Source organism: Tupaia chinensis, unplaced genomic scaffold, assembly GCF_000334495.1.
Source record: "Tupaia chinensis unplaced genomic scaffold, TupChi_1.0 Scaffold000077_1, whole genome shotgun sequence".
Taxonomy (NCBI): Eukaryota; Metazoa; Chordata; class Mammalia; order Scandentia; family Tupaiidae; genus Tupaia; species Tupaia belangeri.
In genome coordinates, this window is record NW_006159538.1 from 2,356,514 (window position 1) to 2,373,133 (window position 16,620).

At 38.0% G+C, this 16,620-nt stretch overlaps 1 protein-coding gene across 22 annotated transcripts in view; it reads left to right on the forward strand.

The window, feature by feature from the left end:
* Positions 1–16,620, forward strand: part of SOX6 (SRY-box transcription factor 6) — a 666,092-nt gene that overhangs the window by 426,661 nt on the left and 222,811 nt on the right. For all 22 annotated transcript variants that reach the window (XM_027768610.1, XM_027768624.1, XM_006142513.3 and 19 more), the window contains 2 exons: positions 3,291–3,463; positions 6,570–6,638. In XM_027768610.1, the coding sequence (XP_027624411.1) occupies positions 3,291–3,463; positions 6,570–6,638 (242 nt within the window). The remainder of the gene's footprint in view (positions 1–3,290; positions 3,464–6,569; positions 6,639–16,620) is intronic.

The following is a 16,620-nucleotide window of genomic DNA, read 5'->3' on the forward strand; positions in this document are numbered from 1 at the left end:
CAAAATGCATCATGACTTTTCCAACGACCCAATATTTATACATCTCTTGGTTTTACCCTGAACAGAAGAGGCTAATAGGTCACGGTATCCTCAGCCTCTCGGTTTTCTACATGGAGAAGAAAATAGGAATAAATTGAAGAGTGTTGGAAAGACTTGTTTCACTGGGAAAAGGGAAAGCTTTTCATTTTTTTTTTCTTTTTTGGTATAGGGCGCGTGCGCTCGCCAGACAGACAGAGAGAGACATAGAGACAGAAAGCGAGAAATCACCCCCCCCAGGGAGGATGGCCACGCTGCAATCCCTTCTCCTCTATTCTCCTCTGGGGATCTTGGGCACGCACGCACACGCACCGGGCGTGAGTTTTAAGCCACCGCGTCCGGGACGCGAACCGCGGTCGACTACGTGGGAGTCCAGCGACATAGCCATTATGCTAACTGCTGGTCCCAAGCTTTTAAATCTTTAGGGATATTTAAATATCGGGTTCAACTCTTGTGGTTCCTTGCCCCAAATTTCCTGTATAAGCTCTTCTTTATTAACAGAGACGTCTAGGACAGTAAGTATCATAGTATCAGAGAAGCCTTTTTTTTGACTTACCTCATATAGACAAGGATAAGACAATAACATGTAGATAAGAATATTGCATAAAATATATGTAATAAAATGTGCATACATCCCATTAATCCCACAACTTCCAATCTGTTTTCCACACTGCGTACAGAATGATTGCATCGCCCTTTGCTTAAAGTCCTTTAGTGATTTTGAATTATTCTTAGAGTAAATACAAAGATCATCAAACACGAACCATAATGGGCTAAGTGTGGTGATTTTTCTCTACCTCATCTGCCATTCTAGTCCCCTTTCTTTTCCTTGCTCATGCTTCAATACCTTCTTTTAACTTCTGGAAAACACTAGATCACGTCTCCACCCCTACCCTGAACACACAGGCATTCAAGGCCTGTGCCTATATTGTTTTCTTCTCTGAAAAGCTCCTTGACCACCAACCCTCTAACAACCTTTTCTCAATTATAGTTACTTTACAAAGTTTCATGTTTTCTGCAAAGCTCCTTGATCAAACTCTCCAACTCTTTACCTAGTTAACTCCTGTTTATCTCCCTGTTTAATCCACTGCTTTTTCAAGCTACCTTCTCTGAACTTGGACCCTCCGAACATGGTTACACACCTCTCTCAGAGTGTTTGTCTGTAATTCTTATTTAGTTGTAGTTTATATTTATATGAGTGAATGCTTGATTAAGGTATCTCGTTTAACTTTGGTGACACACAGTTGCTACTCAGGAAATATTTGCTGAATTAAAAATGAGTGAAACAGGGGCCAGCAAATGCCTTAGTGGTTATGTCACTGAATTCCCACATGGCCGACTATGGTTCAAGTCCTGGACTAGGTGGCTCGAAACTCATGCTGGTAACATGTGAATGTGTGCCCTGGATTCCAGGAGAACGGAGGAGAGGTGACTGAGTCATGGCCATCCTCCCTGGAGGGTGATTTCTCATGTTCCCTCTCACTGTCTCTCTCTCTAGCGAGAGCATGCTCCCTAAGGCAAAAACCTCTCCAAAGAGAGGGAAAAAAAAAAGAGTGAAACAAGTAAACAATGAATATTTTACTTTTCTTGTTTTGTATCTTCTCATAACTGTATATATTAACATATTCATTAGTTGAGCTTTTTGTACTTTTGAGGAGATTTTATGATCTCCTTGAGGGACCTGCTTTTGTATTTTAATGTGTCTGAATTAAGACTTTCTAGTTTGTTTACCAAGCTGAAATTCCTATTACTGAAATAAAAAGTCATTTTCTGTTCATCAGATCCAGGAGCTAGAAGGAATATAGCTGGTCACTAGTCTTGAGACAGTATTTTGTTTCCTTATCAGTAGAACACACTTTCTAACTTTTCACTTTCTTTTTCTTTAAATTTTGATTTTGAGCCATTTTTCCAGCTCAGAGAATCCTGAAGAGATGTTGACAGTTCTTTTCTTTTAGGACTCTGGCTGACATTAGGAATCCCAGGCTAGTCCTAGATATGGTAGCTTCTCTGCTGACATCAGTTTTACCTTATGGAAATCATGAAGTTACAAGTGCTGGCTAGCACCTCTGGAGATTCCATTTCTCCTTGGCCACTCAAAACAGGGCCACTTAAAATATTTTTCGTTTCTTAGATTGTCCTGGTGCTTACTTAGTAGGAATCGGGTTCTTACAGAGTTTGCAAGTCTCCCCTTCCACACACACAAAAATTGGCAATCTTCATCCCCTTTGACAGCATGGTGTCTCTCTGAAAAGCTTTCAAATCATAGATCATTTCTTCATAATGAAACCTGTGTGGCTCAAATACAGTGGGTTGAAATTCTTATCTTATGCTGTGGTAAAATGCTCTAATTTAGATTCACAAAAGGATTCCGTACCCTTTACTTAGAAGAGCTGTGCAATTTGCCCATAAAAAGACTGTTCAGTGCCATTAGTGCATACCGTAAGTGTTCTGCGACATCATATTCATTAAACAGCACATCCCTATGCATCACCTCTTCAACCTCAAATGTGTTTCCTCCCTTTGAAGAATGACAAATGACAAAGGGGTGAGGAAACCCCCCAAGCAACACTGTTGCCTTAAAGAATGGACTGGGGAACTTGAGCTTGATCCCATCACAGGAAAAATTAAAAAAAAAAAAATCATACTCAATCCTTTCTTACCTAAGACAGGTTTTATTCTCTCTGTAGAACTTGTTCCATGGCCAAGAGATTGACCCCTGACTTTTGAAATTTATAGACAGATCTTTGCCAATAGAAACATTTCATGAGGGCGATTATCAGAAAGTTCCTTAAATAGCCTTTAGGAAAACCTACTATGTTTTAGAGACTGTTAGTCACTGAGGGCAGAGATGAATACAGAACATTGGTATAATCCAGACTTTCTGATTTCTGGTACCGAATATCATGGCTTTCCAAGCTTAATCAGTTAGATTTGGATGGGAGAGGGAAGTGTGGTGAAAAGAGAGAGTGAGATAAATAGTTCTGCTTTTTCTTTAAAAAATTTTTTTTGAATGAATGGGAGGAGTAAGTGAAAATTTCATTAGTGGTGATACTTGTTCTTGTTGGGGAAAATGACACCCTAGCATTTATTCCACTGCTGTAACTACTCAGAGGTGTTGTACTCCTCATGTCCCCTCGTCACTGTCCCGGATCTGAAGTATCTTAGTGTAGTCCCTTTCTAAATTCTGCCCTCCTTTCCCTGATTCATTCAGACATTCCTCAAGCTTGTGAGATCTCCTCTTGCTTCCATTTTAGGTACACCAGAGAGCCTGGCAGAAAAAGAGCGGCAGCTCTCCACCATGATTACCCAGCTGATCAGTTTACGGGAGCAGCTCCTGGCAGCGCACGATGAACAGAAAAAACTGGCAGCCTCACAAATTGAGAAACAACGGCAGCAAATGGACCTTGCTCGCCAGCAGCAGGAACAGGTGAGGCCTGCAGAAGGGGTTGCCGGACTAGAGGTGTGGAATGTGCCAAGCCGGGTGATCATCACATCGATCTACTCATTTGTTGTAATCCTTCCAAAAATCAATCAATAAATAAGGAGACGAAGGAAAGAAAGAAAGAAACCTTCTGGAAATCCAGAGTCTTCAAGAATACTGAGGAGGACCAGAGAAGGGCCTCAGAGTATCTGGGCGTAACTGAAATGATAACACGGTTTCCAGAGGTTTGGATTTGATTACTCAGGGACACTTACTCACAAGGCATCACATGTCATCCCAGTGTACTTCAAGTATGAGGAAGTACTTTGTCTCAGGGCCTTACTTTCCTTATCCAGAAAAAGGGATTGCATTGTCGAAAAAAGTTAAGGACCTTTCAGTACCGTGATCTTCTCTGGCTTTCAAGCTAAGAGTGACTATGCGTGTTGGTTTTCCCTAAACATCCCTAGTTTCTGCCTGTTTTCAGGGTAATTATTAATATCTCATCCCCTTCTATTCACAAAAGTCATCTTGATTTGGTTGATAAATTATATGGTCACTATTTAAAGCATAGGTAAATCATTGAAAACAAATTAGCACATGGCTCTTAAAAAGAATTTGACTTGATTGAGTTTAGAAGTGAGAACGAAGAAAAAATAGCAAGGTTTAAATGAATATTTTTAAAAAATATAAATCACTTTCCCAAATGTTTCTCTCGTCTTCTAAGAGTACATTAATCTAACAACAATGATCCTCCAGAGTAGTCCCTGATGCTTCAGATCAGATAGATCCAAATTAATGTGCAGTTTTTAGGAATCTGACATTATTACTGGAATTATCTTTTCAGTTAAATGTATTTTATAGGGGTATATAGAGCAATATATGCTCTGTTGATTTTAATGAGTTGTGACGTCTGGTATTTTATATGCTTGAATATTTGCCCACATGTAGGAATATGGACTCAGCCCCTAATGGAAAATAACATAAAGGAACACTGTAAAAAATCAGAAGTTAGAATGTCATTTAGCCATCCAGAGATGACACAGTAATTAACTATTGACACTTGTGAATAAGCTAGCACAAATTAATCTTGACACATTTGCAGACGAGTGATATCTTACAGTGAACACTTTGTAATTATATTTCAAAATGAAAATTAAATGACACTTAAAACTAGGTTGTCATGCTCAATGAAGCGAGCATGTAGCTCAACCGATTGGCAAATAAAATTCAGAGTTTGAGCCACATGGTGCTTATGTACCATACTTCACTGTGTCAGACCCATACGTCTAGAGTGGATGATGGTAATTGCACTGTGGTGTTGCGGGTGCATTTCTGTGCAGCGCTTTATCATTTAGGAGGGACCATCAATATTAGATGCCTTGTGGTCTTTCACTGGTTTGCTAAGAGGAAATAAATATTCAGAGGATCCGGCATCTATACCTAGAGCTGTGGAGTGAGTTGTCCATTTCTGATTTGAATGGTGACAAGCAGAGTAGGCCATTGCAACCTAATTAAATACTGTTTCCATTCTGTCTATAGAGGTTTGAAAAAGAGGAGTCCCATTTCTCAAACCGTAGTCTATGTGAGGGGTAGCTTTATCACGCTCTTCAGTGGAAATCATAAAGCAATGTTTGGGGCAGACTGCTGTGTGGTCACCTCATGCTTAAATACCATGGGATCTGGGCGTTTTCCCGTGCCCTAGGCTAGAGCAGTGGGAAAGCTCAGGAAGTATGCAGCAGGGGACGGGTGCACACGCATTTTCACTTCCAGCATAGCCCATTCTAAATGTCATCTTTGAAAACTGGCCTCTCAGGCCCCAAATTCTTCTCAGGGCTCTCTGGCCACTTTTCTCGCTGGCTTCCTAGGTTGACAGTGCATGTGTTCTCTGTAAGGAGTATCTCCCTGGACTTCAAGCATAGCAGCTCAGCTTTTGAGGCAGTCAGCAGCCTGATGCCTGACTCAAGTTTCACAGTAAACACCATTATCCCAGGGAAGTTGTTTGCTGTCCTGAGGGGCAGATTCAGTCCTCAACAGGGCTTGCATTAAACAGTTAATATTTCTTTTTATAGACCAGGTGACCTGTTAAGATGTTGAATTTGACTGTTGGACGAACTAGGGGGATATAAAACTTCTACGTGAACCCTGTGCTATAAAATAAACATATTACCCTTCAAAGGATAAACGGATAAATATTAAATTACAGCTTTGTTTTAAGTGCTTTGTGCACCACACACAATATTAACAAAAAAAGCTCAAGATTTTTTCTTTTTTTCTGTACTTTTATTTCATTTCTTCAACAATATTTATAAGTGTATCAGTTCTGAAAATCTTTGCATCAGAAAGGGTTACACCAAAGTAGACCACATTATGCAGTAAGATAAAGCCTTCCCGCCCCCATTTTCTTTTTTTCTTTTTTTTTTTTTTTTTTTTACTTTTTTTTTTTTTGACATGATTTCTGAACAGCTGTCACTTTTCTTTTTTTTTTTTTGGAGAGATTTTCACTGTAGGGCGCGTGTGCTCGCCAGACAGACAGAGAGAGACATAGAGACAGAAAGCGAGAAATCACCCCCGAGGGGGGATGGTCACGCCGCAATCCCTTCTCCTCCATTCTCCTCTCGGGATCTTGGGCACGCACGCACACGCGCCCGGCGTGAGTTTTAAGCCACCGGGTCCGGGACACGAACCGCGGTCGACTACGTGGGAGTCCAGCGACATAGCCATTACGCTAACTGCTGGTTCCCCCGTCCCCATTTTCTTATAGACTTTATTTTTTTACATCCAAATGATGCTCTTAAAAAATAAAATGTAGCCAGAGTTTTCTGTCTTTATTTCACAAGGACTCGATTTCTAAATTTCCACCGTGTCCAGCTGGCCAGTGCAACTATAGGTGAATTGCTCACAAATGCCATACTTGCAGAAAAAGTAGGGAGGTGATACTTGTTTTAGCCTTTTTTTTCTTCTTTTTTCAACTTTCTGATTCTGCCTCACTTTGTAGAAACGATTTCACATAGAGATGCAGTAAAGCATTCTCGCAATACCAGGAGACGTACCTGAGGTAACGGCAAAGGTGTAAGCATTTCATTTTAACTTAATGAAACTTTATTTCTGATAGATTGCAAGACAACAGCAGCAACTTCTGCAACAGCAGCACAAAATTAATCTCCTGCAGCAACAGATCCAGGTCAGTGTATTTTATTACTCTCGTCTGATTATCCTTAGATACTTTCCTCCTTGAAAATGGAATTTAAAATGCCGCAAATGCACCCTTGTCTTATACACAGCAGCAACAGGGCTGTTACTCAAGGGTGTGGAGCACGATCGTATATGTGGATGTAAGAAATATTGACTCAGTGGTGGTCTAAACATTCTTCTGTGATGTGATGAGTAAACAAAATAAACCTATCTTCTTTTTCTTCTGCCATTTGCTTAACACAATCTAGTGGAAATCTAATGGTTTCCAAGGTAGCACACCAATGCTATTTTTATTGCCATGAAACCACTTCTGCTTTTTATTTGGCAACGTAATAGTGCCATGGAAGGAAGTTGACTTTTATTTACTTGCTAGGACAGATTGGGCCAATTATGAGAAAAATCTAGGAAAATTACTTTGTTCCTTAACAGATATCAACTGTATCCCTTCTAGATGCTGAAGGGAATATAAAGATTAATGAATGGTAGTCTGTCCTCAAGGAGCTTACAGTCTAGAAAGAAAGAAAAACTGGTTCCTGAACAACGCTGACACAAGTAGAAAGTCCCTTTTTCTTCTGGCAGTGTAATAACGTATAGATCATAATTACAGTGGTCTGGGAAGGGAAGGTCATGAGGGTCTGGTTTATGTCACTACTTCAGATTCTTGGCGGTTAATTCAACTAACAGTGATTTGAGATAGGTCAGAGAAGAGGTCCTCATTTCTGAATAGGATCATACAGATGTGGCTTCTAGAAAGCCCCCCCTAGAATAAAGCACTGGTTGGCTAGTGAGTAAGCCTCAGTAATACTGATCCCAGAGTTATTCTTTACTCCCCAGAGATTGTTGTTTGTCTCGGTTGCTTTTTATTTTCTAACCTCCTGTGATCTATGATTCAACCTCGTTCAGTAGAACTGGGAATTTATTCTGAATTATATTATCACTTTTCCTGAAGTTAATATCATGCCCTCCCTTTTTTAAAAAAAAAAAAAATCAGTAGCATAAAGTTGTAGCTTACTGCAATTGTCTACTTAGTTGACAAATACTAGTGATTAAACTTATGTCTTTGTTTCCTTGATCATACATATTTAGTGTTCCTGTGTTCTACACTGGCAGTACTGACTTGGTATCTGAAAGTACCTATACCTAATTTGGCATTGTGTCCAGCTTTCTTCACTAGAAGGTTTTAGCCATTTTTGTTTGTTTGTTTGTTTGTTCAATTCTTTATTCCATGCTTAAGTCCATATATTTAAAAGAGTCCAGATATAGATAAAGTGGAATGTCTTTGGCATTTCTGACAGTCAGCCCTTACAATTAAAACATGCCCTAATTTCTCATCCTGTTACCTCTTTTATGACTCATGCAGAGATCCTTAATTAAATAACTGTCCAGGTATTCCCTTGTTCTGCCCTTATTAGAGTTTTCAGAGTATCTCCTACTGCTAAGGTCAAGATTTTTAGCCTGTGGCTTCCTCCATTTTTCTCTAGATCTCTCTCTAAGAACTCAGTAGGTGTTAAATAACACGATCACTTAGTTCTCTCTGATTCTCCTATTTGGAAAGCAGGAGAGGAAGAAGTTTACTGAGATGTTCCTTTATCAGTTAATTATTATTAGTGTTTTCACTACCTCTTTATTATTTACTTCTTCACTCATTTCTAATAGGTTTTACTTTTTAGTCCAATGTTGTTTGTATCGACTGGCTGTCTTTATTGATATTTTCCTGTGATACTGTAGACCTTAAATGCAGAGCAATCAAGTCAGTTCAGAGTATTTTTATGAACTTTTCTTAGTATTTATTGGTTATATACATCTTCATAGTTACAATTTGGCTACATGAAATTGATATCTTTTTCAGACAACTATAGAACATACTCTTAAAATCTCATTAGAATGCTCAACCTGAGAAAATGGGAATAATTTTTTCTTCAAGTTTTCTAATAGAAGGTTAATTGCTCATAAAATTTATGAATATTTCTCATTGTTTAAATTTTTAAAATTGAAGCTAATCAGCACTTGAACTTGGCAGTATAAATTATAAAATGATAGAGATATTCAATGTCAGAGTTACATTTATTTTAGAAATATAGGACTCTTTGTAACAAGAATTCATATTTTGAAAAATAAGAGGAAGCAATAAGACTTGTATTTATAGTTTTATTTATAGTTTGTTCTCTCCTGAGCTACGGCTTTGTGGCTCATCTTGTCTGTATTTAACTTATCCGTATGAGCCGATTCAGAAAATTTTCAAATGCTGAAACACACATATACCATATACAAAGCAGGTATTTGATATTCAGACTGTTATTTTTTTTGGAAGGGAAATAGATTATCTACATTTTCAAATACGGTTTTTGACAAGTCATCGACGTGATCAAATTTAGGGAAGAGATTATTGTTGAGCTAAATTTAATATACTTTTCAGGCAAGATATGAGATTTAAGGATGCTTCAAACATTTTTTTCTACCACATGAAAGAGCTACACTTCCATCTGAAAACAAAAAAGAACAAAGAATAAAGCAAGATGATTAAAAATGAAACCTAGCTTCTTTTCTAAAAGCAAATAATGAATACAGAGAGTATTTGAACAAGTTTTACATTTTCTTTTTCTGTTTTAGATCTTGAGTCCTAGAACCTGTTAGCTGTCATGGTCATCAAGAGTAAGCCATGGCAGTTGGCTATGGGTCATGAATATCCAGTGGTTCCATTCGAGATTGTTCTAGTTCAGAATGCTGCCTTGTGAATTAGTGCTGTTTGTTTACAATTTACAAGCTTTAATAGGAAGAAGGGGAAAATGTGTAACCTCTGTATCAACACAAACACATCTGGGTCTATTATGATGAAAACCTGAATGGTTTGCACAAACTGAAAAATGGGATTTTCATTAGAAATAGGGAAAGGCATGCTTAAGATAGTATTATAAAAGTTCCCTTGTGTATTTTATTTGCAAACATTCAAAGTTATTTGTACAGTTCAGAATAATTTCACTTATATTTCTTCATCCTTAATATAATTTTAAACTTAAAAATTACCTTGGCAAATCCTAATGAATGTTTTAAAGAAATACTTCTAAGACCATGTAAGCTGTGTTGAAAAGTTGGATTAATTTTGTGAACTGGTTTTTTTTTTTTATGAGTCAATTTTTACCATTTAAAAAATCAGGATAATAATTTTATGTGATTATTGAATACTTTTAATATTAACAGATCTTTTAAGAGGCGTTTAGTGAATTCTGATTCCTCTGTGCTTTGGGGAAATGGTGATTTCTCTAATTTGTTACCTATTAAGTAATTCTCCTAATATGGTGCCCTGAAAAAGTTAGATATTTTTGATATTTCCAGTACAGAAATAACACCATTTTTTGAAAGTTACTTTATGTTTATTAATTTAATGAGAGAGAGACAGACAGAGACAATCCGTTTAGATTTTTTTTTTTTTTTTAGTTTTGCTATAGGGTATGTACACTCTTCTGAGACAGAGACAGAGAAGGAAAGTGAGAAAGCATCCTTCTGGTGGATGGCCACACTGCAGTCCCTTCTCCATTCTCCTTTCGGGATTTTGGGCGTACATGCACACATGTCCCGGCATGTTTTTCCAGATGCTGGGTCTGGGACTCAAGCTACTCAGTCAGCCATGTGGGATCCAGCTGCCTTAACCACCATGCCTCCAGCTGGCTTCACTCAACAGGATCTTCATGTCACTGGTCTACCCCAGCGTCAGCCAGCCAGAATCACGGTCATGCCTTTGTACCCAGTTCATACACAGTGCCTTCTGGATGCAGACCCAGGACATGGGTCGATGTCGTGTCACTGCTGTGCCACCACAGCTGGCCTGAGCACAATTTTTATCAAGTCTGTATGGATCCTTGGAGTTGGCACTGTTGATTCTTATGTTGTAATTTCAAAAGACAGAGAACTTCTTCAGTAATTGCATCTTCCCTCTCTCATCCATTTCACTGAAGTGTCTTAGCCAATATTTTGAAGCATCTTACTTATGACTATGTTAACTGGTATACAAAATTCACTTTTAATCCACTAGAAGTTGTAAACAAATCAAAGTGTATTTACAGCATTTTAATCAACTACTAAATAGAAGGCCATTCTAAACAAAACAAAAAATATTTTTTAAGTCTCGATTTCTGGATTCATCCATAAATTTACTTACTTATTTGACCAAATTCTGCTTTTGAATGTAGAGGAGATATTCTTCATGGATACAACATACCACATTCTTGGGTTTCTATAGCATTTCAATAGAAACACATTTAATGACATTTAATAATGGCATTTTACAGCTAGAACTTAGGGTATCTTTTTTTCTTTGCTATAGAGCATGTGCGCTTGCCAGAAAGACAGAGACATACAGAGAGACAGAAAGCAAGAAATCACCGCTCCCCCCCCCCCCCCATGAGGATGGCCACGCCGCAATCCCTTCTCCTCCATTCTCTTCTTGGGATCTTGGGCACGTATGCACACATGCCTGGCATGAGTTTAAGCCACCGGGTCTGGGACTTGAACCACTGTTGACTACATGGGAATCCAGCGACATAGCCATTACACCATCTGCTGTTCCCCCCAGAACTTAGTTTTTGCAAAAGAACTCAACTCATTAAAACGTCTCTGTGAGAAACTTACTTTGCCAGGGATGAATAGTATTATCCAATTATTGATGTCTCCACAGACCCCAATTTTAGAGTTATTCAAGTGGCTTGTATGGTGTGCTATGCAGGCAGTATCCTCTCCTCACATCGCTGACTGAACAACACTCACTTGAGAAGACTGGCTAGTTGGAATTTTATTTGGGTATTTGGCTTTCTTGGCCAAGATCAATGGTTTAGTCAGTTCATGCACATACATCTTTATGGGTCTAATTGTGAAACTTGAAATTGCCATCTGTTTTCTTTATGATTCATCTGCAGTACTCATGGCTCTCTCTTATCATTGGATGGCAAACTCGATCCATAGAAGACCTGAGCTAAATGCCATTGCTGCTGCTTTGCAGATTCTCTTACCTGAAACTTTCTCTTTTAAATGTTGTAATACATGTTGTTGTTGTACTTTCCCCCAAACCAAGTGCTTTTTTTGTTTTTGTTTTTTTTCTTCTTCACTGAAGCGCCACTCTTATTCTTAAGAATATTTAAGTATTTTTTAAACAAAATATTTTCTATGCTAGTTATAATATGTTCCTGTGTCTTTTTGGTATAACCTGTGTGTTTATGTGTTTGTTACGTGGTTGAACACCATTAAATGTGTGTTCTTTCTTCCTGCATGGTAACCATAGAGATGATAATATTATAAGCAAGGAAATGATTCTCCTTAAACAATTAAACAAAATAGCTTGAGATGTACTCTCACCCTTTACGGGGGTAAACCTTGCCTTTTGTTTCCTTCAATATGATTAAGTACAGGCATTTCAGGTATCTGCTGAGCAGGATAAAGGACTACCTTTTTATGTGAAGTAGTTGTCTAAAGATCAGAAATAATTACTTTGTACATTAGCCTTCATGGCCTACTTGACCTGGTTAATTAATTTTTTGCTAGCATAATAATAATAGATATATATTTGAAGATATGCTTCATCGTTAAGTATCTAATTGACCTCTAAATTTAAGAGCTGGACCTTCCATTTATTGTCTTTTGAAGCTGTCTGGAGCAGCCAACAGGAGAAGCGAGGAAAGCCGGGAAGTGACTTCTAGTCTCACTCAGTCTCTCTGCCTTAGGTTGTCTCTCTCTGTTAATTGTATTTAGCTTTGATAAACAAAAGGCAATTACAATGCTCCTGTTTGGGCTCTAGTGAATAGTTCTTTCTTGTGTGTTATTGATCAGGTAATGGATATCCTTCCAACAGCCTCTGAAAAGGACCAAATAAACCCATGGAAAGTAATTTGATACTTCTCTTGGCACTGTACATGTATCTGATACTCTCTAGCAATGAAGTGAGGGTTATAAACAAAGCTTAGAAGTCGAGGATTAGCCCCCCAGCTTCAGCAAGCCCTTAAAATATTTTGTAATTCTATCTTCAATCATGAATTAGCCAGGAAAAACAGACCCTCTCTCCTCTCCCTATTTCTCTGCTGTATGCTGTTTTTAATTGCCCACAGGCAGGCTGTTGTGATCTTCCTTGGAAGTTTAAAACCGAGATAAAAATGCAAATCTAATTATTTCTTTTATGTAATCTAATTAACTTTTTAAGTAATGATAGATACTCTATAGCCTGCTCCAAACATTTTAATATAAAAGTTTCTGGATTATAAAGAATAGGTAAAATTGCTATGATTTATGAATAGCAAGGCCCATAACAGCTAAAATGCTACATTCTTGTTGTGGATTAAAACTTCACATTAGTTCATTATGCTTGACTGTTTGTTACTGTCAGAATGGATCTAGAAATAAAAAGAAAACTGACTAGATCCCACGGGCTACTCTCTGGAGTCGCTTGTTACCTATGTCCTGAATGTGGCTGGAAATTTTGGCAAAGATCTCATTCATAGCAGACTCAAACTTGAAAGTGAATCTCAATGCTTTTTTTTTGTTTCTGTTTTTTTAACTTTCAATTTTCTTTTTATTATTGTTATTTTTAAATTTGTCATAGGGCACATGTGCTCACGAGAGAGAGAAAGCAAGCCTTCACATCCAGGACTTGAACTGGGCTCAGCCATATAGGAGTCCCACACTTTAATCACCACCTGCTGGCCCCAATGCTTTTCATGTACTATCCTTTAGCGTCTTCAACCTTGTCTGTGGGACTCTCTCTCCTGTGTCTTACCTAGTTGTGCTTGTCTCTCAAACTCTGCTCCCCAGAGTTCTCTCAAATCAGTGTTACTAAAAATTCAGGGACACCAAAGTCTCTGCAGCTTTCTGAGAGTCAGTGGGAGACTACCTTACCTCTTCAGAGTGAGGGAGGGGTCAGCAGAGTCCATTGGTGAATCTGGCAGTGCCAGCACGTGAGATTATATCACATTGGAATCGATCTCCCAGGGGAAAAAGTGTCTCTTTCTTAATTATTTAATTTTTTCTTGATCCTTATTATATTGAGGACTCATTTTGGTGTTAGTCTCTAATACTCTTTAGGATATGCTATTCTCTCTCTCTCTCACACACACACAGAAACAGAGAGAGAGAGAAAGAGAGAGAGAGAGAGAGAGAGGGAGAGAGAGAGAAGAGGGTGGATATATTAGGTTTGCCTTTGGAGGCAATAGCATTTAGGTGGAATTTAAATAAAATAAAACTTTTCTTTTTTGGTTATCTTCCATTTATGAAAAAATGATACTAGTTTTCTATTTGAAATAATAATATACATTTTTTCTGAAATAAATGCACTTAAGGCTCCCCAGAAATATAATTCATAAGTTTTAAACAATTACTCGTTGATACTTGGATATGGCAATCTTTACAAAGGTGGCTGTTTAGTGGTGGAATTTGGGGAAATGCATGAGGGAGCACTATACTAAGAGGTATTGAATGCCCCCTTTCCACTCTGCTGCCACTGTAACAGAATATTGAAGTTGGAAACATCACATAGAGTTCTCGTGAACAATATAGTGAGTTTATTATAAAAGTAGACTTAAAAACAATGCTGAGTTTTTTTTCCCTACTTTTCCTGGAATTAGAAATGTTTTTTCTTTAAATGAAATAACAGTCATAATAGATGATATGTCTTTTGTTTCTTGTCTTCCAGCACTTTTATTTGGTAAAATAAAAAGTTCTCAAATATAAGGCAGCCTTCACTTTTGTTTTTCTTTGAAACTTTCTTTCAAACTAATTATTGGGAACTCTTACTCTAATTCAAATGCATTACATGAGGAAAATGAGGCATAGACCATAGAATTATTGAACCTTAAAAAGCTGACTATTGTTAGAGCCATGAGTGGAATCCTTTTCTTGATGCCTGGTCCACTTCTGTTCCTAGTATTTCAGGTTGTCTTAAGTGGCCCTTTTTGTGACTTGGATGAATTGTCATGTACTTCAGTTTCCAGCTTGAGGAGTACAGATGAGACCTAACATCTATGATCGCATTGTCCTTGAATAGGAAATATTGAAGATTTGCTTTTGGATTTAGTTTCTGTACCAGAACTGTTAATATTACATCTGCGGGTAGATACCCATAAGAAAGAGATAAAAATAACACAATTGGAATCTTCTTCTAGTGCTATATGAGATGTATTTATGGGTAAGTGATTATTTTGGTATTTTCATATGAATCTCTAAAGTAATTATATTACTTTCTGAGGTCTTTAAAGTGCTGTATCTGTATTTGAGGGTCAGTGACCTTCAACATTGGTAAACTTTTTTTGTAACTACCTGCTCTGAAAAAAGTGAGCAATGAGTGATGGCATTCAATGCCAGCAGGTCTCAACTTTGACTGTACCTGGCAATCATCCAGAAGACTTTTAGAAATACTGCTACCTGGGTTCTCTCCCGAAGATTCTGGTTTAATTGGTCTGTGGTACAGTCCAAGTGTGGGAACTGTTTAAAGATTTCTAGATGATTATGGTGGATATTTAGGATTGAGGAATATTGCCCTATACAGTGTAATGCAGATTAAAGAATTAATTGTGACTTTATGTAGATCGACTCACTCATCCACTCTATTTTTATTTTTATTTTATTTTATTCTTTTTAGATCTTTTGCCATAAGGCACATGCACTCACCTGAGAGAGAGAGAAACAGTGGGAGAAAAGTAAAAGATTATGTCCCAGGGGATGGCCATGACACAATCCCTTCTCTTTTATTCTCCTCTTAGAATTTTGGGCGTACTTGGGCATGTGCCCAGCCTGATTTTCAAGCCACTGGGTTCTGGACTTGAACCAAGGTTGGCCGTGTGAAAATCCAGCATCTTTACCACACCATCTGCCGGTCCCATCTGTCTGTCTGTCTGTCTGTCTGTCTGTCTATCTATCTATCTAGACTAAGGCCTGGGGAGTAACTCAAATAATTCTTGAGCAGTAAAATGTACTTTAACTTCAGTCACAGCTATTTTACTTATTACTCAGCCAGAAAGCTTCTAATGGATCATGATTTAACAATTATATAACTCTAGCTTTCCTAATACTTTGATTTTTGTTTATATGTGGGTATGCTGGCAAAATAAGAATACGCTGATATCAGATCTCTGTCTTTAAAAGAAGGGTATCTGACAATAAGTGAAGTGTGGCCTCACAAAGGAAGACAAAAACTTTTAGAAAATAAATTCTCAGGCCAGCTACTATGGTTCACTAGTAATACAATGCTCCATGATGCTAAAACCACAAGGAAAGTTCCCAGGATCAAGCCCCGAGGCCTCTCTATTGCATATCAGTGCACGTGCATTCGCCTATGACTGTGGCTAGGGTGGAACATGGTGTGAATACCCCCATTCACGAGCCTCTCTTTCTCTCTCAGGAGAAATAAATAAATTTTTGTTTTAAGAAAGAAATAAGTTCTCAGATGCCATTTGAATTTTTAGCTATCTAAACAGAATGAATTTTGACCCAGTACCTCGGTCTTTTTTTGGACATGTTTGTTTGTTTTGTTTTAATGCTCTATGGGACCAATCCATGGCATAGTAGTTAAGATGGCTGGACCCCACATGATCAACTTCATGGTTGGAGTCTCAGAACCAATGGCTTGAGAAACTTGCTGGGCACATGTACATACATGGCCTAAATTGCAAAAAGAAAGACAAATGGAGAATAGATTGTGGTATAAGCATTCCCTATGGGACCTGCTTTCTCACTTTTCCTTACTTTCTCTCTCACACTCTCTGTGTGTCTCTCCCTGGTAAATGCACATGCCCTCAGTTCCTCAGTGGTGGTGGGGGGCAGTTAGGGGGCCATCCTTGAATTGGCTGTATCTCAACATATGTGAGAAATGTATACATCTGAATATGCTTGTGAGGTAGATTCATGTATATATATGTATGTGAATATATATGTATATGTGTGTGTGCGTGTGTATGTATATATACATATATATACACACATACATATGTGTGTATATT